This window comes from Cervus elaphus, chromosome 2, assembly GCF_910594005.1.
Source record: "Cervus elaphus chromosome 2, mCerEla1.1, whole genome shotgun sequence".
Classification (NCBI taxonomy): domain Eukaryota; kingdom Metazoa; phylum Chordata; class Mammalia; order Artiodactyla; family Cervidae; genus Cervus; species Cervus elaphus.
This window is the reverse complement of record NC_057816.1, coordinates 3,726,486-3,748,634: the sequence shown is the minus strand read 5'-3', so window position 1 is coordinate 3,748,634 and position 22,149 is coordinate 3,726,486. Positions and strand designations below refer to the sequence as shown.

Below are 22,149 nucleotides of genomic sequence, written 5' to 3'. Positions count from 1 at the left end.
TAGATGGGGTCTGTCACCCACTAACCCCTGTGCCAGGTAGGACCCCACCCTCAGGGAGTTTCTGCTCTGGAGGAAGGAGACAGATCAGAGAGAACCAGGTAAACTGCAACATAGTCTTGCAGGTTGAAGGGGATAGGGAGTAAGGGGGGATTTAGAATCAGTGATCAGTGGTCTTTCTGATGAGGTGGTGTTAGAGGGGTGGGCCTTCCAGATAGAGAGCATGGCCTGTGCAAAGGCCCTGTGGCAGCACAGTGTTGAGAGAGTTCTGGGGACAATAAGGAGCCAATGAACCTGAATCAGGCCCCTCCTTCACGTTTTATCGTAGCTGAACTTTCCAGCCAGGGGATTTTGGCCACATACCCCCACCTCACTCTGCTTTGGGTTTCTAAGCGTCCTCAGGTGCCCTGATCACCCCAGATCACTAACTGAAGAGATGATCTATTTCTAAGTGGATTTCACAGAGGGACTTTCCCATCCATGCCAGAGCAAAGTAGTCACAAGTGGGACAACCAAGCCACTGAAATGTCTGACCCACTTACTGCCTAGAAAGGCTCTTGGGCCAGGTGGAGGGTTCTGTGACCAGCGAAGGGATTCGTGGAAACTCCTGGGCAGCTCTAGCTCCCCAGATCAGATCTCCAAGAACCCCAGGCCCTGTGCACAGCCGGGCTCTGCCTTACCCCCTTACTCTGGGGCCGGGCACCTGAGTCCACACCTCTGGACTCTGAGAGGTGCAGGTGTGGTTATGTTTATTCTGCTCCCAGTGCGGGGCGTTGAGCAACAAACTAGGACCCGGCCGTCATTCCACTGCCCCCCCAGGAGCACTGGACAGCAAAAATGAGCACCTTGCCCCCCAGACACAGCTTTGATCCTTGGGGCCTCATTCTTGTATAACTAATAGCCGGATGTATAAACAGGGCAAGGAGAGGGAAGAAAGAAGGACTCTGCCCTTTTAAATAAGAGGCGCAAGTGTGATAGATACGGTAAGTGCCTCTGTCCCGCGTGGGGCCCGCAGGCCTCCTCTTCGGCTTTTCCAATCAACCTAAAATCTAATTCCAAATTGTATGTGTGTTTTCTGACACCATCAATTTTCCCATCCATATTTTTCTCATGATTCAGCTTCTCTAACCACTTACATTCCACTTCCCTCATTCATCTGCAGGCTTGCCCTCAAGCAGGTGGGGGTAGCTGGTGAATCGCAGGTTTGGGGGGTCCCTCCTTCCTCCCAGGTGTCACTTCCTCTTGGGGTTTCCTCTCTGTCTTTCTAATTCTGCCAACAGAGCATGTTTTTATCATCTCCCAGTCAAACCCGGGGAGGAAACCCCAGAAAGGTGGCCGGGCTCTGTGCAGCCAGGTATGGCTCACTTTGAGAAAATTCTCAATGATTGAGACAGTCCTGGGATCTCTCTGATTGAACCCAGAGCCGCAGGAGACGTGACTGGTCCGTAATCCTCTCTCTGCCTTTATTTTCAAGGCATCACGAGCCTGCTGGCCAATGGTGTCTACTCGGCGGCCTACCCCCTGCACGATGTAAGTAACCTTGACCCACACTGTCCAACTCTGCGTGTCATTTGCGTCCCCAGGTCCCCAGGGTCGCACCACACCAGGGCTCCCCCAGGGAGCTCTCATCATCCTGCGGTCCAGGCTTCCTGCTTTGGCACTCCTGTAAAAACGTCACTGGCTCACAGCCCTTCCTGGTTCCCCCAGGTGGGACCAGACTTACACGCAGAGCCATCTTTTCTCACTGAACCGTTCCTCCAGGACAAGGGCGCTGTGGCAGCGCCCCAGGTGTATCTGAACTTCAGGCCAGCTGCTCCACAAGAACTATGCGCTGGCTCAGCCTCCCCGTCCCCGCCCGCTGCCCCGCTGGGCTCTGGCAGATTGGGCAGAGCTCTTCATGTATCTGCTTCTGCAGAGCCAGTGGCCAGTTTCCTGAGCTACATCTCCAAATCCCACTGGTACCCCCTGACAAATATAGCCTGTGGCCACAGCCACATTGTCTTGGCTCGCAATGGAGAGAAAGAGGATTCTCTTCTTATTATCTCCATGGAAACAGGGACTAGAGTTCAGCAGGGCACTGGGGATGGGCCGTGGGGCCTAAGCAGTGTGGGAACCCCGGACGGAGGATCTCTGGAACTTTACAAATGTGTGTTACTGCAGAGGCTAGGAGAGAAGAGGGGCAGGCCTGGGGGTCCAAGGACCCAGATTCTAGGCCTGATCACTCCCTCCTCTGCGGCCTTGGCTGGAGGCAGCCCCATCTGCAAGTTGGGAATAATGCCCACCCTGTCCAGTTGCCAGGGCTGCAGAGGGTGTTGATGGGAATACAGAAATGGGAGGGCTTTCAGTGCAACACTGGGTTGAACAAACAGAGGGGGGTCAGACAGCAAAGAGCCATCCACCGGGACTGCTGACCCAGAGGGAAGGATGCTTAGCTGACCTGCCGCCGCTCCTTATTACTCACTGGGGGGGCTGGGGATCAGCCCATCCCGCTTTCCCATCTCTGTGCCTCCGTTCCTGCTGTTCCTTCTGCCTCCAATGCTCTTCCGACTTCTCTGCCTGGACCCTCGCCCAGGGTGGATAGAGCAATGGCCTGGAGCCTGCCTTTTCCCCTCCCCGACACAGCTGAGTCCTCCCTTCCTCTCTGGGCCTGCCTGCTCTCTCTTCCACTAAGAAAACACTATTTGCCCGTCATTTGTTTTGCGTGTGGCGCCTCCTACGTACTCAGTAAATGTGGTGTGGGATGAAGTCAGGTGGTCTTGACAATTGACCTATTGCTGGATAAATGTTTCCAGGACCAGGCTCAGACCACAGGTCCTGGCTGGAGCTCCTGGCTCCTCCCAGGAAGGGGCCTCACTCATCCACCCCACTGCTGCCTCTTGGGTTTGCTCAGCCCCACGGGCACCAGGAACACAGCCCTGCATGGCCTTCTAGCTGGTCACCCCTACCAAGAGGTCAGGGACAGAAGCCAAAACATTTCAGGGCCTCCCTGCCTGCTTGATTCAGCCCTTTAAGTCTCAAAAGGGAAAGGGGAGAAATCAATGTTTCTGAGCACTTAACTGTATGCAAAGAACCATGTTTAGTAGGAGCTTTATCTCACTTAATCTGGTGCCGACCTGAAGGCTCAGATAGGTTTAGTAACTTGCCCAAGGTCACACAGCACTCCTGTCAGGGAGCTGGGGCCAGAAGACAGATGTGGTTGACAGGCTATTCCACCCCCTGCTGCACAACCACTTCCACCTTCCCTGGAGCCCGATGCACCTCCTCTTCTCAGGCTTGGCTGCTACATTTGTCTTAGGAATGGATTCTCACTGTAGTTTAAAGCAACAAGTACAAGACTGTCTAATCCACAGGGCCCACACAAAGCATTTCCAAGCTCCGTATCTTGGAAATTCCTCTTGCATCATCATCATTGCACCTGACAGGGCAGTAGGGAAGCCCATCATGTGGGGACTGTTCCCACTTTACAGATGGGGAGACTGAGACTGCAGCTGCTCTTCCACTTGCCCAGCGGCACACAGCCAAGGGGCAGAGCCCAGATGCTGGCTCTGCTTCCAGGGTTCTTTCCAGCCAGATGATGGACCTCGGTCATCTCCAGGGAATATGAGATTTTCCGTCCATGAATTTTCCGTGCAGCTGATGGACACGCACACCATTAAGTACTGAAGCTGATGTTCAGATATTTGGGCCAATAAATCCTTCTGAATGGAGCCCCTGGACCCCATGCCTTAAATAGAGGATGCTGGCTGCACTGAAGCTGCACCTTAGCCTCTGGCAGGAGGCAGACTCCTCCTGTGCATGTATGGCTCTCACCATCAGCCTCTTACTGCTGAGCTGTGCTAGATCGCATCTCAGTATGTGGCCCGGGGCACCCCACCCCCTCCAGGGCCTCACTTGTCCATTCATTCAGCAAGAGCATCCATCCATCAGACCAGGCTCTGGGTCATGGCCAACCAGACAACAACCAGTTATGACTGTGCGTGGAGGATGGAGGAAGAGCCTTCCGATCCGTAACTGGCGTTCAACTCCGGAGAAGGACTTGGCATTACAGCTGCTGCTGGACAGCTTTTTGGTTTCCTTCCTGGTTGGCAACTGCCCCCTTCCAGGTCACCAACAAACTGACCTCTGTGGAAATGAGGTGCTCCTGGAGTCATGGGGCCATCTCAGCCAAGAGGGAAAGCACTGCAGAGGCATAAAGGTTGAGGCAGGCGGGGGTCAGGGGGTGCCTAAAGACTGAGGGGAACTTGGTTAAACTGCTCCCAGAGCATCTTCATTCAGAGACCACGGGCGTTAGTGGTCTGTCTGGTGATCACATTCTCACCACTGGAGGGCGCTGGCTGGGCTGGTGGGGCTCGTGGAAGGAGCTGGTGCGTGGAGCAGGCACCAAGCAGACCCCCTTGGCCCAGCCTGTCCCACACTTCTATTTGTCTTTGTCACCTGTCTGGGAAGCTGGGCTCCCTTTTGACTTTTAGGCCTTCCTTCTTTTCTGCTGGGATTGGAGACCTGGATCCAAGTCCCAGGTCTGACCAGATCTCGCGTCTCTCCCAGGGAAGTCAGTGTGTTCCTCTGAGCTCCGATGTTGCCATCTGTAGGATGAGGACATTGGCCTCACCAATCTAACTCAGCATCCTTCCTGGGACACTTGAGAGGGAGAGGGTCACCTTGAGGTGCATCCTCCTTGGGTGAGGGGGGCATCCTTCTTGAGAGGGAGAGGGACACCGCCCAGGTGGGGTCTGAGACAAGACAGCAGGACGCCCCTGGCAGGATGGGATGTTCACTGACCACCCCTCCAGCCCCCGAAGCCCCTTTCCTCTGTGTCACCAGTTCCAAGGGACTGACTGCTTGCCCTTCCTGGGTCTACATCGAGGGGAAGGCGCTTCGGGCTTTCTGGGAGTGGAGGGAGGGCTGGCAGGACAGCCCGGGGCTCACGGCGCGTGTTATCACAGGAGGGGACCTGGGCACCCTTGTGCACTGTACGAGGTTCTCTCCTGGGATGAGCCCACCTGCCTTGTGGAAAGGTCACAGGAGAGTAAGAGCCTTTCTCTCTTTCCAGGGAGACTACGAAGGGGATAACGTGGAGTTCAATGACAGGAAGGTAAGTGTGCAGACCCTGGAGCCCACTCCTTGGGGTCAGGGGCCTTGGGGCCAGCAAGGGGCAGGGGTGCAGGGGTCCCAAAGTCACAGTCCCACAGCTGGTGGAGAGGTGGGTGAAGTCGCCTTGGTGGACTATTCCTCATGCTGTGTGCGTGCTAAGTCGCTTCAGTCATATTTGACTCATTGCCACCCTACGGACTGGAGCCCGCCAAGCTCCTCTGTCCGTGGGATTCTCCAGGCAAGAATACTGGAGTGGGTTGCCATGCCCTCCTCCAGGGGATCTTCCCAAACCAGGGATTGAACCCCGGTCTCCTGCAGCTCCTGCATTGCAGGTGAATTCTTTACCACTGAGCCATCAGGGAGCCCTGATCCTCAGAAGCATCTTTGGCAGGTCGTCCGAGCGTGTGAGGGGAAGGGAAGTGCCCCGAGCCTGCCCTTTCGCCCCGCCCTTCCTTCATGCACTGACTGTATCTCACTGGAGCAGCCAGAACCTCCACGGTTCTTTGCTGACATTTAGCCTGATCACCCCAGCTTCCGGGAAAATGAGTTTGGGAACAATGAGGCCAGCCACCTGGAGTGCCCCTGCCCCTAGCAGCACTGTAAGGGACACCATGGATGGTGGTCAAGCCAGTGCTTCTCAAACTTACCTGTCCTGGAACCCTTTTTAATGGGGAAGTTATGGAGCTAGTGTTCTGTGGGACACACATTGGGAAACACCAAGTGACCCTTTCTGCTTCACTGGTTCCTAATCCCACCCACCTGTGCTCTCAGGACAGTCCGCTCCTGCACCGCCACAGCTATTTCTTCTCCTTGTCTCGCTTGCCTACTCCCAGAAACCAGCCTCCCTGCCTCTATATGGCTTCCCTGGTGGCTCAGACAGTTAAAGAATCTGCCTGCAGTGAGGGAGACCCTGGTTCAGCCCCTGGGTTGGGAAGATCCCCTGGAGAAGGGCATGGCAACCCACTCCAGTATTCTGACCTGGAGATTCCCATGGACAGAGGAGCCTGACAGGCCACAGTCCAAGGGGTCACAAAGAGTCAGACACGGCTGAGCAGCTAACACTCTCTCTGCTTCTACGTGAACGCCTCCCATCTCCCCAGCAAGCCCAGCCCCCCCTCACCTCAGGGAGCCACCCCACCCTGCATTCCTTCAGCCACCCCCCTTGCCCTGCCTCTTGCTCCCGGAGAGTGGATCCTGCTGAGATGACGGTGGAGATGACGGTGGAGACGCTTCCCTGAGAACCTCACAATGGAGGCCTTGTCCCCAGTCACCAGGGCCCCGAGCCTCTGTATGTGAAATGCTCTCCGCTCCCACCTCCCTCCAGCCCCCAATACGTGCTTTTAAATCTCTGGTACTTGATACAACTCGCCCGCCCGCCCAGGAATCCAACTGAAGATGCTATCTGATTTAGCACAAAAATTACATATTTGGTTATTTTTAGTGGAACATCTGGCATTCGTCTGAGAGTCCGTGACTTGCAGATCTCCCCCATCCGGTCCACGGGCCTGCCCTGCACCAACCCTGGCCTCAGAGCCCAGCCTCCTACATCCCTCTGCAGCCCCTGCCACTCCCTGCCACCCCTTCTGGCCATTCAGCCTCCAGGTCCCAGGCCCTCCACCCCAGTCTCCCACCTTCCTCCCCACGCTCCAGCCTCACTGACCGCCATTCTAATCATAGGAGACTCGACTGATGGCCAAGTCAGTGCCAAGACTATGCTATTCAGTTATTACTTATGAACTATTTGGCACCGCTGTGTGCCAGCCCAGCAGACAGCTCCAGGTTTATCCATACCTAGCCGTGTTCTCTGCCTGGAATGCTGCCTGCCCTCCACCCACCTCTCCCTATTTAATTTTATGTCCCAGCAACAAATACAAGGCCTGAGAATACTGGGTGAGTGGATGGATGATGGGTGGGTGACAGATGGATTGACAGGTGGATGAACAGGTAGGTGGATGGACAGGTGGACAAATGGATGGGTGGATGGATGAGGGATGGGAAGGAGGGATAGATGATGAGTAGTGGTGGATGAGTGGAAGGAAGGAAAGATGGAAGGGAGGAAGAGGAAATGCCCCAGACACATGTTTGGGTCTCAGCTCAGAGAACTCATTCTCCCATGATCACTTCACACTAAGTGATCTGGTTCTGAGTATTTTGCTTTTGCAATGAAAAAATCTGTGGCATCCTGTCAGTGGCAGGAGCCCCACGTGCCAGAGGACACAGGACAGAAAGTGGGGCGAGCCAAGCCAAGGCCATTTTCCTGTGCTGGTCTGACAGAGCAGGGCACAAGAGGAGTGTTTCACGGGAGGCGGGCCGGAGCTGGGCCGAGCATGGCCATAGCTCTTGGCCTGATCACTGGACCGCAAACCCGTGGGGCCTTGAGGCCAAGAGCTCCCTCCTCCAGGATCGGGGGTGGGAGGGTCACTCCAGGTGTGGACTGAGGTGGCCTCCGGTGTGCTGTGCTGAGAGCCACAGGGCCCTGGCCCGTAATTCATTTATTCACCCATTCGTTCAGCAATTGCTTGCTGGAAACACCATGTACCCAGTTTGAGAAGCTGGGGATGACACAGACCAGACAGACCTGGCCCTCCTGGTGCCTCCATCCCAGAGGGAGATAGCAAGGGGCAAGTCCATGTACAGTCACTACGGACCACCTCAGTGCTGTGACGGCGCCCCCCCGTCCCCTCCCCCAAGCTATGTGGGCCCCGGTGGGAGGTCTGGGCCGGAGAGATGCCAGTGGGTGGAACCAAGATCTCTTTGAGGGCAGGTGCTGGAAGGTTCCAGGGTCACCGTGACCAGAGTCATCAGCCCCCAGCCAGCCTGCCCCAGGGCCCCAGACATCTCCCACCTGCTCACAGGCCAAAGGGCTCCACAGAGCTCTGCCAACCCTAGCCAGGAAATCTGATGTTTGATTTCCTTGTGCTGACAGATGCAGGGTGATTGATGTTCTCTTCTTGGCAGGAAGAAAAGTCCACCGAGATAAAATGGTTTATGTAGAAAGCTGGGCTGTACCCCTCTCTGTCATGTCTACTGGTGGGCGATGGCTGTCCTGCTGCGACCAGTCCCACTGGGCAGGCCCGGGAACAGGGTGACCAGTGTGACAAGGCCCAGCCTTCAAGTGGGTCCTTCTGTGCCTCCCCCTTTCCATCCCAGGGTCTGTTTCATCCCTCCCTCTGATCTACCTCCAGTGCGTCTAGGGTGTAAATTTCAGCTGAGGGGAGGAAGCTGCCTTCAGTGACGGCTGCTTTGTTTCTCCAGAGGTGCTGTGCCATCTTATCGGAGTTTGCTGGCTCAGACCTCTCCCTTTAGAGAGTAAAACTGTAGGCTTTTCCTCCTTTTCTGCATAATCAGACAGATGACACGTAACGAGCCCCCAGCACTCCACTTTCAAAGCCTTGGGCCCGTCTGAGTCCTCACCATGACTTGGGAGGAAGGACAGGCTCCTCCTGTATCAAGGAGACGATGGGACTCGGCAGGGAGGGTCTGCCCAGGACACCCACTGCCGACCCAGCAGAGCCACTGTCCCAGCCCGGCAGCATGGCTCTAATTCCTGGACCCTTTCTCTTCCGACATGGGGTTGGCCCCGTGCATCCTAGTCCCTTCTGCAGAAGCTACCAAGGTTCCCCCACCAGCAGCCAGACTTGCCATTAAGTCTTTCAGGACTTGGAGTCATGCTGAACACATCCTGTTCATGCCACTTACAGAAAGACTTAAAATTCAAAGAAAGCTCCTCTTAGAGAGATCAGAGTAGGCGAAACCCAGGATTTTGACAGCAAGGTTCGCTTGTAGTTTATTAAGAATGCATTTAGCTGTTCTCGGTTGTTTTCCTCCCTGCATTCTCCTCCCTGCTTGTTTTGCCCCTGTGTGCTGACTTCTGATGAAATACAGCGCTTGTGCTCTCCTGAGTATTATGCTCCAGCTGCAGAAGGAGAGAGGCAATGGAAAAAAAAAAAAAAAAAGGAAAGTTTGCTGAACTTGCTGAAGGTTCATTTCTAGGAACCCCTGACTCCCTGGTCTGTGGAAGCTAGACCCCTCTGAGTGAGCCTTTTACACATTTTTAATTTTCAGAGGCTCAGTTGAAGGGATCTTTGTGTATGGAAAACCATCCCACCAGCTGTGGGTCTTCCAAGTCAGTGGAGGAGAATATACTCACTCAGGCTGATGTAACAAAGTACCAGACGGGGCAGCTTGAACAGAAAACATTTTTTCCTCATGGTCCTAGAGGCTGGAAGTCCCAGATCCAGGTGCCGGCAGGGTTGGATTCTGGTGAGGGCTCTCTCCCTGACTTACAGACCGCCGCCTTCCCACAGTGTAGCCTTTCCTCCATGTGTGCACTAGAAGAAAGCCAGCTCTGGTGTCTCTTCCGCTTCTTATAAGGACACGAGTCCTGCCAGGGTCTTTTCCAATCCCCTTCATGGATCGCAGCCTGCGGTGGTGAAGGGGCTTGCATAACTCAGTGAAGCTATGAGCCGTACTGTACAGGGCCACCCAAGACAGACAGGTCATAGTGGAGCCCTGATGCTGGGAAAGATCAAAGGCAAAAGGAGAAGGGGGAAACAGAGGATGAGATGGTTAGATAGCATCACCGACTCAGTGGACATAAATTTGAGCAAACTCTGGGAGATAGTGAAGGACAGGGAATCCTGGCAGGCTCCAGTCCATAGGGTTGCAGAGTCAGACATGACTTAGCAACTGAACAAGTCCTGTCAGAGCAAAACCCTGCTCTCATGACCACATTTAACCTTAATTACTTCCATAAATATGTAGCCTCCTAATACAGTCACATTGGGCGGCTAAGGCTTTAACACATCTGTGTTTGGGGAGATACAAACATTCATTCCATAGCATAGGGTATTGGGGGTGATGATATAAAAGGCTGTATTTTTAAAAAACAAAAGAGAAAGCTGTATTTGGTGTATTTGGGGCCACAGCAGAATCTGAATGTAAGAGACTCTCACAAGTTTTAAATTTAAATATTAAGAAAAGGGAAAAGGACAAAATCAAGCTTCAGTGTACAGGAGAGACCCAGGGACCTTGGTGAGTCCTCACAGGCATCCCCACGCTGGCCTCCTGTCCATTCCCCATCTGATGCCAGCAGAGATGGGCAGCCAAGGCACTGGGTTCCCAGCTGGGGCCAGCTTCCCTCCAGCCAGCAGTGTCACCGTAGGCTTTGGGTTAAGGTTGGTAGAGCATTAATTACCCACATGCATGGGATCTCTTTATTAAAACCAGCAGTCCTAACCCAGCATCTTCTTTAAGACACCCTACATGTTCATACAGACATATGAATATATACATTCCCACAAGGCCAAGCTCATTACCATCCTGCCCAAGCCTGGGGCATAGTGGGTTTTGTGGATCTTATTCATCTCACTCGGCCACGTTAATCAGACAGCCTGTCTCAGGAGATCCACGTCGGCTTTTTTGCACCTCGTGAGATCTGTTAAAATCATACCACTGGGATTTCTCTGCTCCAAAGCCTGGTGGGTCTGTCTTTAACAAAGAAAATGAGGTGTCTGACAGTGGCAGGCCATTTTAAATCCCAAATCAAATAGTGAAGAGTGAGGATTCCATAATGATGCCAGAAGCTTCTTTCCCATCCCCACCGCCACCTAAAACCATAGGTCTGTACTTGCTCGAGGACCTCACCATTGCCTGCGGGTTCTTTGAGGCCCGTACCAGAGCTGAAACCTTGGACCCGTTTCTCCATGTCCATCTCCTCCACCAGAATGGGAGCTCCAGGGCTCAGGGGGGGTGTCTGCAGTGTTCAGCTCACATCCTAGTGTCCAGCGTGGTACCTGGCACAGGGCTGACTTTCTATATGAGTTTGTTGAATGAATGAATGATGTAGCCATGAGCTGAGCACCTTGGCACCTCTGTGTTCTGGCAAGGAACCTGGGAGCAGTTTACTTTTCCCCAGCCCTCAGCACTTCCTTTTTCCCAGCTCCTGTACGAAGAGTGGGCGAGTTACGGGGTCTTCTACAAGTACCAGCCCATCGACCTGGTCAGGTAAGTGGGGACTCTGGGCGCAGGCTGGGGTGGATAGACATCCCTGTGCCTCTTGACTGCACTGAGTGTGCAGAGCATGGGCCCTGCTCGAGCTGGAAGAACTTGTGCAGGGGAGCTGAGTCTCCCAGCAGGACTGGCAGCCTGGTCGAGCCTTAGATCAAGCAGTTCATTCAGATTCGTTGCAGGACTGGCTCTCATCTGTCATGTGCAGTCTCCCCCTAGATGCAGTCTGGCTCGACCCAGTCAGGCGTCTGGCGGGGCTTCTTTGTGTCAAAGGGGAGAAAAGAGCTGCCTGGGAATCTGTGCGAGCCGCCCCCCTGGACACCGTGTCCCCTGAGAGACCCCCCTCCCAGGCAGGCAGACCAGGCAACGCTTTTCCTGTGGGGACACGTAGACCAGAGCCCAGCCCGTGAAGAAGACAGAGGTGCTCAACATATGGAGTTATTGGTGCCTCAGGGCCAGAGTTTTTAACTGTTTGAAGGCTGCAAGAGGCTGGGACAGAGTTGACTGCCTGCGGGCAACGTCTCGCCCTGCAGCGTGGACGGTACAGGTGGAAATGCTCCCGTCCTCGGGGCTCAGCAGAGGAGGGGTGGGCCCTGTGAAACCGGAGAGCTCCCCCAGCACAGGACCGCCCGGCTCAGGACCACCCCCCCCCCCCCCCGCTCTGCTTGGTCGGGAACCAGGGCCCCGCGTGGGCTGTTCATGCTGGGGAGGGGGCGGGGCGTGAATTTTGCCCCTGGTATGGGTTGAGAGTAAACATGTCTCTATCTGGCTTTGCCCTGCGGTGCAGAAAGTATTTTGGGGAGAAGATTGGCCTGTACTTCGCCTGGCTGGGCGTCTACACCCAGATGCTCATCCCAGCCTCCGTGGTCGGTATCATCGTTTTCCTCTATGGATGGGCCACTGTCGATGACAACATCCCCAGGTAGGTGGGCAGCCCCTCTCCCCAAAGACGTCCTCATCTCACTAAGGAGCCACGTTCCCCTTACTGCAGGAACAGAACTCCCTGGGACTGGGGCCCCTCACCCCAACACCCCATGCCCCGCTCAGCAACCACCATCCCCCTACAAACCGAGACAGGCCAGGCCGGGCACTGTCAGGACCAGAGTCGCCCCGTCCAAAGGCTTTAATAGCCGTCTGAGACCGTGGGCGGCCTTTGCAGTCACGCTCGCCCTAGGAGACGTTTCATTGTTGAGAGGAAGACATAAAATAAATATCCGACTCCTTTTTGTCCTTTGAAGCTTTTTTCCCCATTCAGTCCTTAGTCATTATATGACAAGAAAATTCACTGCTTCCCTGTGAGGTCAGGAAGTGAGGCAGGACCATTCGGAGACCTCAGGGCAGCACACTCAGCCAGCCGGGCCCTGTCTGCACCGCACCCCTGCTCCCCACGATGTGGGGAAATCGTGCAGCAGCAGCTTGGTCTGCAGGGGCTGGCCCGGTGCAGCAGACCCCGGCCCGTGAGCGCAGGGCTGATAGCCCTGCTGCTGTTCCCCAGGGAGCAGGCCAGGCGTGGGGAGCTCTGGGAAGGAGGCCGAGACCCCAGTGACGGCCTGGCCTCATGCCGGGAGCTCTTCTCCCAGACTGGCAACCAGAGCGTGACTCAGGCAGTGGGAGTCTGAGGACAGCATCTCCCCTCTTTGGTCGCTGTTCCCGGAATTTGCCAATCTGGACCCAGGGATAGCGGTTTATGATGTGAGCTCAGGACGCCAGCCCCAACTTCCATCAGGAACACTGTGCCTGCAGGCAAAGTGCTGGTTTAGAGAGGCAGACGCCCCACCCTCCTCCCCGGAGCCGGGGCGGTCTGTCGGGACAGTCTTGGGACATCGGGCCCGTTACCCTTCTTACAACTCAGCCCAGCATCTCTGAAGCAGAGCTCTGTTTAAAAGGGCCGATGAAAGAGTCTTTGACCTGGGGAAGAAACTGGCTCCTTAGGACCCACTCAGTGGTGTAGAAAGGCCACGTGCGGTGAAGTTTTGTGCAATGGATGTTTGAATACATGTTGTTGTTGTTCAGTCACTAAGCCGTGTCCAATTCTTTGCGACCCCATAGACTGCAACCTGCCAGGCTTCCCTGTCTACCACTATCTCCTAGAGTTTGCTCAAACTCCTGTCCTTTTAGTCGGTGATGCCATGCAACCATCTACGTAAATGACAATAAAGTACTCCACCCACCCGGAATCAGAAAGTTAAAGGAGTCTGGCTTCTGTGCCCTCCAGGGTTATTTTGGGCGCAGGCAGGAGAAAGCTTGTCCCTTTGTTTGCTGATGACACAAGCTCACTGCACTCAGGGGTTTAATGAAAGCAGGGATCAGAGTAGCCCAGACAAGGAGGGGCCTTCACTCCAAAGTCCGAGAGACTCTGCAAGTGGAAGGCGGGGCACCCCCCTCGGGGACTGCTCCATCCGTCTCCCTCCCGGTCCTGGAGGGAGGGCAGGGCTGGTGGTCTCAGCCTGGACACTCTGCCTCAGGAGGCTCAGGCACTCCCGCAAGGGCGCTGACAGCCCCGGGCCAGGCCAGGCCAGCGCTGTCACATGGCCAGGGTTATGGACAGCGTTCATTGGGGACTCTGGGGCCCCGTCTGACCTTGGCCTCTGCTCGCTTGGCGCCTTGGACCAAGCGTGAGGTGTGTGTTCCCCTTGGAGCCTGGCCCGGCCAAGTCTGCAGGATGGCCGGTGCCCCCGTGCCCCGCACCATGCTGCCCCACCGCCCGTCCCTCTATTTGCTCCAAAGAGCAGGCGCCTGTTGCTTGTCTTTATTTTGGCTGAAGGCAGTGAAGGGAGAGGCTGAGGGTTTAAAACCAGCAGAAACAGGCTTTTCGTCTGGCTGGCGTTGTTTAAGCTGGCAGGGCAGAGAACTGGGCAGCCGTGGGGCTCACGGGCAGGCAGAGACACAGGCCCTGGCCTCCCCGGCCCCCTCCCACCCTCAGGCTCCAGGCCCCCCACCCAGTGGCACCAGGCCACACGCTGACAGTGGCGTGTCCATCCACTGGTCCCCTGAGAGGGGCCGGGGTCAGGCATGGGTGGGTGTCCTGCCCCTGTGCCTTTCAGGAGAAGCCCCAGAAGAGAGGACGCTCAGGGAGGACCCGAGGTGGGCCCCTCGAGTCGGTGCCTGTGCCTCCTCTGGTCACTGCAGCTGCCGTCGCTCCGCCCTTCCCACAGCAGCGATGGTGAATGGGAGGGTGGTTTGAATACCCCAGTGCCATTCCCAGGGCTTCCATACATTCCCCTGGCTAAGCCTCCTGACAACCCAATAACATGGGCTCTTGGGGGATTCCATGGCAGTCCAGTGATTAGGACTGAGTGCGTGCGTTCACTGCCGTGGACAGGGGTTCAATCCCTGGCCGGGGAATTAAGATCCTGCAAGCCATGCGGCGTGGCCAAAAAAAACCCAATTTAAATAAACTGCCGTGACCCTTTAAAAAAAAAAATGAGCTCTGTAGTCTCAGCATGCCCATTCTATGGATACGGAAACTGAGGCCCAAGGAGTTCAAACGACCTGCCCAAGGCCACACAGATCACGAGCAGTGGAGCTGGAATTCACATGCAGAGCTGGCTGGCTCCCAAGTCCTTGTTGCCCTCTGAACTGTGTGTGCCTGACCCCCCCAACATACATGTGTACACAGGCACACACGCGTGCTCTCACACACACACACACACACACACACACACACACACACTTCCCCACATGCTCTGAGGCAATAGCCTTGCCCACCGTCTGTCTTTCCATCTACCATGCCTGGCACCATGCCTGCCACACACAGCAGGTACACAATTTTTTAATAACTGTTTGGGGAGAGCCACTGTGAGAAGAGAATTGAGCAGGATGCCTGCAGTGCTGCCAGAGGAAGCCCCCCACAACCTCTTGGCAAATGCTCCCTGGTGGCTGTGGTCCAGCCAGGATCCTGTGCATAAGCTCATGTGCATCCAGAAATTTTTCTTAAAAGCCAAAAAGCAGTCACCCCATTCATCCCCCCCCACTTCACCTAGAAAGCCATCTAACCCCTGGGAATCCACCCCTGCCTGTGCCTAATTATTACTCAGAGTCTTGTCCAAGTGAGCAGGGAGGAGAGGGGCAGGGCAGGGCGCAGCTGGAAAGGCCCTTTGCAGCCTCTCTCCTCATCTTCCAGAAGGAGGAACTGAGTCTGAGGCTCAAGGACCAGCCCCGGGCTCACAGAGGACAGAAACTGCCCCTCAAGGAGCCGAGCCAAGCCTCCTGGCCTCAGCAGGGAGCCCTCCTGTGGCCTCTGGGCGGCAGCTGAGAGCAGGGCAGGGACAGACGGGCTTGACAGGGACAAAGCCCCGGGCGCAAGCCCCACTCTGCTGTGTGGCCCTGGACAAGTGACATCCCCTCTCTGGGCTCGCTTCCTCCTCTGTGAAGGTGGGATTGTAACAGCCCTATAGTTGGTCCAGACTGGGTGGACACTCGGTGCAGTCTCCTGCAATGGCTGGTGAGCCTTTAAATACTACAGTTTTCAGTATTAGTAAGAGAGAGTTTGAGAACTGGCAGGGCTGAGGAGGAGGGCCCTGGGCATCGCAGAGCTCCCCACAGTCCCCAGACTTCATGTTTGCTCAGCAGAGTGAAAGCCTACCCTGAGCAAGGCCCCATCCTGCTCAGGGGCCACCCCTCATTTCCAGGGTGAGCCCGGCCTGGTGGGACCACAACCCCAGGCAGCTTGTGGGTATGTTCCTTCTGACCCAGCGACCTGCCTTCTAAGAGGATGTCTGGGTGGACCAATTCTCCATCTTCTTATGGGTCCAGAGTGCCCAGCAAGGCCCGCAGGCTGGTACTCAGGGCATCCCCACAGGGGTGGACTGAAGCCCGCTGGAATGGGACTGAGCAGGTGCTGGGTGCGAGGCCAGGGCTCAGGAAGGGCAGAGCATCCTCATGTCTGGACTCCTTTCTTCTTTCGGGTCTCCCTGGCCGTGTTACGTCAGGACTTGAATGGCATTCACTATTAGCACAGCTGTGACGGTGCCTGGTCCTCAGAGGGAAGCTGCTGGGGACCTCGACTTCTAGGGGCAGCTCCAGGCAGGCCATGAGTCCCCCTGCCCAGGGCCACCCCAGAGGTGAACGCTTATGTGACCCTGTCCCACCACACAGCAAGTCACATGGATCCACACCCAGGGCCACCTACAGAAGTTGCAGGCTGGGTGAAAAATTAAAGTGTGGGACCCTGTTCAAAAGTCACTAAGGCTATAAGGTGAGGGGGGCAGAGAGTGGGATGCCAAGCTGGGGCCTTGGGTGGAGAAGAGGGATGTGGTCCCCGGTGGAAGCCCGCTGGCGAGCCGAACCATGTCTACCCCAGCAAGGACAGCATGGCTCCAGAAGGTGCTGGTCCGCGGGGGCCAGTGGGGGCCCTGACCGTCGGCCGGGGGACTTCAGGCTGTTCTCTCTTCCAGCATGGAGATGTGCGACCAGAGACACAACATCACCATGTGCCCGCTCTGCGACAAGACCTGCAGCTACTGGAAGATGAGCTCCGCGTGCGCCACCGCCCGCGCCAGCCACCTCTTCGACAACCCTGCCACCGTCTTCTTCTCCATCTTCATGGCCCTCTGGGGTAAGCAAGTGCCGCTTTGGGGCAGGGGCGACCTTGGATGGGTCCCGACCCTCCCTCCCTCTCCTTGAGGTTACCCGCAGGGGCGTGTGCCAGGAAAGCACATGGGAGGGACGGTCGGCTCTCATTGCACCTGCTGGGCACCCGGGGCTGTGCCGGGTCGCAGATGCACACGACCGTAGATGCATCCAACCGGGCCAGGAGCCCCTCGGAGTCTCGGAGGGTGATTTCTCCCAGAAATGGAGCTCTTTCCCGGGGCTGGGCTCTGTTGGCTCAGGAAGGGCAGCTGCTTCCGGAGGAGGAGGACCAAGGGGTCTGCCTTCCTCCCACCATTCTCCCGATGTTGCTGGGGAAGCTGAGCCCGGCCAGGCCCTGGGGCACGTCTCTCAGCACCCCTCAGCACCCCTGTGGATGCCACGTGCCCATTTCACAGATAAGGAAGTCAAGACCCAGAGTGGATGTGAATTGTCTGGGATTACCCACCTCCTGAGCCGCCATGGCCTGTGCCCTTAACCCCTGGACTGCATTGCCACCTGGAGTCCAGGGCAGATGGCGCCTCCCCAGAGTTCTTCCAGAATGCAGGTCCTGCCTGGTACCCGTCTCAGGCTTGAGGCAATGTGGGAGGTGGGTGAGTGGTGGCTGAATGCATCTCCACAGGCGTTTCTGGATTAGCGGACAGGCCTACCTCCTCCCCCGCAGCCCCGTGTAGAAGAGCCTTTGCCAGCAGGGGATTCGGGGCCTGGGCACCCACGTGCTGAGCCATCTCCCGGGCACCAGAGCCCCCATCTTTGTGCTCAGGGGTCCCAGCTAGTAGGAGACAGAGCTGCACAGAGAGAGCAGAAGAGGGAAGGGTCAGGATCTCTGCGACGGGGCAGTCAGGAGAGGCTGCCTGGAAGGGGCGTGAGCCTCTTGAGCTGGGTTCTGGAAATATAAGGGGCAGGGGTACTGAGATGTGGGACAGACAGACTGTAGATGCACAGAGAGCTGCGCCGTTGCCTGCTGAAGGGCAGCCCCGGGCCCCGCATGCCCATGTGTCCTGGTGCTCCGTGGGCTGCGGTGGGCCGGGGGCAGGGGCGAGGGGCGGAGGGTGCCACTAGCCAGCCAGTTGTGCAGCTCTTACCTGTCAGTGTGATTTAGATCCGTGAGGATCCCGTCAAACAGAATGCAGTACAAATCTCCATTACTAAGGGGAGTGGGGGACCCGCCCTCGATCTGAAGAGGACCCCTCAGAACCTCAGAATCCTCTGAGTTGGGGCCTTGGATTCCCAGCTCAGATGAGGCTGCAAGCCAGTGGGGAGTCTGGTGGTGACAGGAGAGAAGAGCCAGCCTCCGCGGGCAGCAGAGCAGGGTTGATGCCCAGGCGGTGGGCTTCCAGGCCCGCGCGCTTCCAGAACCCTCTCCCGGCCTGAGCCTGCCCTGCGTGGCCCCGCAGCCTCCCCCGCCGCCCTCGCAGTTGCGTTCAGACTCCATCAGTGTTGAAGGGGCTCACCGAGCCCAGGGAAGCACCAGGTGCTGGTGGGGGGTGGGGGTGGTGCTGGGGTTTTATCCCATTTTGGCCAAGGCTTCCTGGAGCCAGGGGCGTGGGGTTCGGCCCAACCTGTGAGATCTGGAGGCAGGTATGCAGAGGAGCCGAGGACTGCATCAGGGGCCAGGGCAGGAGGGGAGAGCCTGGCCCATCCTCTGGGCTCCTGTTCCTGTGTGGACCACGGACCAGGTCCTCTGGTGTCTGATCACTGCCCAATCACATTTCTACACTTGTTGGAAACCAGGGAGGACGGGTCCTGGTGAGGGTCTGAGCTGCAGCACCTCCTCTTAGAAGACGTGCATGTGCTGACCACCTCCCTCCCACCTCACCACCACCTCGGATCTGAAGAGGGGCTTGGGGTCCTCATCAGAAGCCCCTTTTGAGCATCTTCTCCACCGAGGCCCCTCGTGCCCTGGGCACAGCACACTCTGCCTGCATGGCTAAGAGGACCCAGTTTTCATAGCAGCAGCCTCCCCACGCCACCGGCCAGCTCTGATCCCTCATCCAGGATCCATTGGCCTGGGTGGTGGCCAAGCCAACACCTACTGTGGTCCCCAGGTGACCCACAAGCAGGCGTGAACATACGATGCTCAGCGCCCAAGCCCCTGGAAGGTCGTTCAAGGACACCCATCCAGTTGGCCCGTGTGTGCCTTTTCACACCCCCAGGGGACTCCAGTGCAGCCCTACCACTTCCCCATCCCATCATTCAACCCTCAGCTTCCTCGCCTGTAAAATGGGGGTGGGGTAAGGATCTTTTACAGCCAGCACAAAATCTCAGCCAACACTCAGTATGTACGTGGCTGACTCTCAATAAACAGTCTTGCCCTTGTGACCACAAACCCCTGACGGGGCTGCCTGCCACACTGCAGGGGTGTGAGACCCGGTAGATGTGCCTGGTGTGTAGGGCGTGTACTGACTGGTATTTAGTTAAGTGTTTGTTCTGGGCTCCAGGGAAACCATCAGAGGTGAAACCCGCTGTGTCCACTGCCTTCACCCAGGCTGCAGGAGGACATAGCAGGCACAAAGGCCCTGTGGCGAGGCTGCAGGCCTGTTGAAGGAGCCTGCGGGTGCAGGGAGCAGGCGGGACCCCGGAGGCCAGCGCGGGCCACATAGGCCTTCATATTCACTGAAAGGACTAAGGAGCCAGCGCAGCCTCTGCTTTGTAGAGCTTTTCTCATCTCAAGCTCATGTCAGAGATGGCGACTGATGCACAGAGCAGCCGAGAAGGTGGTGGGAGGAGGCTGACCCGACTCTGAGTGGGGGGCAGGGGGCTTTCACGGCCCCAGGAGCTCCCGTGGGTGACGGCAAGAAGCCGGTTTCCACGAGTACAGACAGTGCAGAAAGGAGTACTGTGGGGACGTGCAAGAGAAGCAGTCAGGAGCCCTCTCGCTCCCACCCTCCCTGCACTGGGCTCCCCAACAGTGTCCCATCTGTTCCCACTATCCTGCCCAGGCACCTTGGAACTGTTTCTCCAAACTGAGGGCCCCGATGGAGGAGAGTGACCATCCCAAAGGGCTCCCCTGCCTGCCTTATTGTGAGCTAAGGAGATGCCTTGGGCTTGGCCAAGCAGGTGTCACTTGGAGGTCGAGGGGTACAAATGACAGCCCCCCCATACCACATGAGCATCACCCTGCATCCTGCCCACCTGGTCATGACCTGTGGCCCAGAGGGTCCCCTGCCTGCTATCCACCTGCTGCAGCCCAGACACATCCACCTCTGCAAGCATCTCTGGGCAGCACGTGGCTTACCGGCTCTCTGTCCTTCTCCTCTGCAAACATCTCCTCCTCTGATCAGAGCTCGCTTCAGCTGAGAGCCTGGGAGCCAATTAAGTCATGAGCCATTTGGACACTAATCACCCCATTACCAACCTCAAGAATGACCTTCCACGGTCAGCCTCAGGGGTGGTCTTGCTCCAGGAGCCCTGAGAGCTCGGTTGGATTCTGGCCACTGCCCATGTCTCAGTGAATCCTAGCGTGTCACACACCTTCCCTGTCACCTGCCGAGAACGGCTGGGTGCTGCACCCACAGGACGAGCGTGGTCCTCAGAGCGCCTTCCTGTGTGGTCACCCTGAGCCTGAGAAGACCCCGTTAGTCAGTGCCCTGGTTGTTTGGGAGGAGGCTAGGGTGAGACTTATCCCTCCCTCACTGGCTCAGCAGTGGCCTGTAGCCCGTGGACACTCAGGTAATAGAGATACCAGAACCGTCCCTCCCCATAGCAGAACCGCCCCTCCCCAGGCTCTGGGGAACTCCAAGCATAGCTTCACCGTGAACTCAGTCATCATGATGCAAGATGGTCCTCCCAACAAGGCCGAGAATGAGAGTCACAGGTCACCAACTCAGTGCAAGGGAGAGATTTCCAACAGAGAGTGCTGGACCAGGCTGGGTTGACAGGTGGTGAGCACCTCGTTCTAAGAAGCAATCAAGCTGAGGTTGGAGGACTCCTTGCCAAGGCTGCTGCAGAACATGGGGAAGTGACGTCTGTGTGTGGCTCAAGGTGGCTTAATAGAATATTCCTGGCCCCACACCCTAGTTCTGATGATTAATTCTGGGATCAGTCTGACTATAAATGTAGGATTGATGGCCATCAGTCACTGAGCTGATGTGTCTGTGTCTGACATGGTGCCTGATGCTCCTTGTCCTTCATTCCACTGCATCCCTGCAGCTGAGAAGTTGTCTCCATTTCACAGATGAGGAAAGTGGGGCTCCACTGAGCCTGAGCTGAGGCTGGAGAACCTCCTAGCTGAGCACGAAATCTCCCAGTTCCCCCGCTCCAGGATGGGGCGGCTGACCCTGCAGCAGGCCCACAGTGGAGCCCAGCTTCGCACCTGCGGGCTGGGTGGTTTGGTCCAACTCAATGCCCAGCTAGGTTGGCTGTGTGCCAGGATGGCTCATCACTGGGTAACAGTGCCAGTCACTGGGCCGGACTCAGGTTCAAATCTTAGCTCTGTCACCTAACAGCTGTGTGACCTCAGGCAGGTCGCTTCACCTTTCCAGGCCCCGGGTTCTCCATTTGTAAAATGGAGCTAGTAATCCAACCCACCTCAGGGAGCGGTTGGGAATGTCAGCATGAGTCACGCCTTGTGATGTCTTAGGGCTGGGCCTGGTGCTACTTGTCGCGCTGTGCTAGCTGTTACAGCCAATTGGTGACCGCTTGCTTTTTGGAAATGTGAGAACAGCCTAGATAGACCCTGTGAGACTGGAGCTCAGATCTAACCTCTCACCTCGTGCCTGGGAGGCCTCTGTGAACTGTGTCCCTTCATCTCCTTTAGAAAAGAACACTGGCTTCAGCTGGCTGGTGCTACTGTGTGTCGGGCACTGTTCTGAGCCTCTTACGTATGGAGACTCATTCATTCTCCCAGTGACTCTTAGAGGAAAGCAGACTCTGCTCCTTCATTAGCAGATAAACCATTGATGCAACTTTCCCAGGGTGACACAAGCTAACAAGAGGCAGAGGCAAGGGACTTCTCTCGCAGTCCAGTGGTTAAGACTCTGCTTCCAACGCAGGGGCACAGGTTCAATCCGTGGTTGGGAACTAGGATCCCACTTGCCGTGTGGTGCAGCATGAGCAAAAAAAAATTTTTAAAGGGGAAGAGGGAAGACCTTGAACCCCAGCAATCTGGCTCCCCAGTCTCATATATGTGACCCCTGGGCTCCACTCCATTGCCAGTGGTACTAACCAGCTGTGGCTAATGTGTGCCCTTATTCCCGGCAGGATGACCTTAAATTCATTCTCTCCAGGTGACTAGCTTCCCTCCAGGCAGACAAGCTCCCTTCCCTCTCCAGAGGTTCACACAGAGTTCACTGGTCCCCACAACAGCCCTGGAGAGAAACTGTTATTCTCTGATGAGGACATGGGAGCACAGAGAGGTTAAGTGACTTGCCCAAGATCACACAGCTAACAGATTCGTAACAGACATGACAGATCCATGCCCTGGCCCGCCTGCCTCCGTAGCCCAAGCTAGTGCGGTGTTCT

The 22,149-nt window shown here is 56.5% G+C and overlaps 1 protein-coding gene across 9 annotated transcripts in view; it reads left to right on the top strand.

Moving 5' to 3' along the window:
* The window catches only part of ANO1 (anoctamin 1), a 170,107-nt gene that overhangs the window by 105,429 nt on the left and 42,529 nt on the right, over positions 1 to 22,149 (top strand). For 6 of the 9 annotated variants that reach the window (XM_043924290.1, XM_043924285.1, XM_043924308.1 and 3 more), the window contains 6 exons: positions 915 to 980; positions 1,472 to 1,527; positions 5,048 to 5,089; positions 11,030 to 11,094; positions 11,885 to 12,019; positions 16,494 to 16,654. In XM_043924290.1, the coding sequence (XP_043780225.1) occupies positions 915 to 980; positions 1,472 to 1,527; positions 5,048 to 5,089; positions 11,030 to 11,094; positions 11,885 to 12,019; positions 16,494 to 16,654 (525 nt within the window). The remainder of the gene's footprint in view (positions 1 to 914; positions 981 to 1,471; positions 1,528 to 5,047; positions 5,090 to 11,029; positions 11,095 to 11,884; positions 12,020 to 16,493; positions 16,655 to 22,149) is intronic. The other 3 variants (XM_043924300.1, XM_043924312.1, XM_043924336.1) reach the window with 1 other exon arrangement.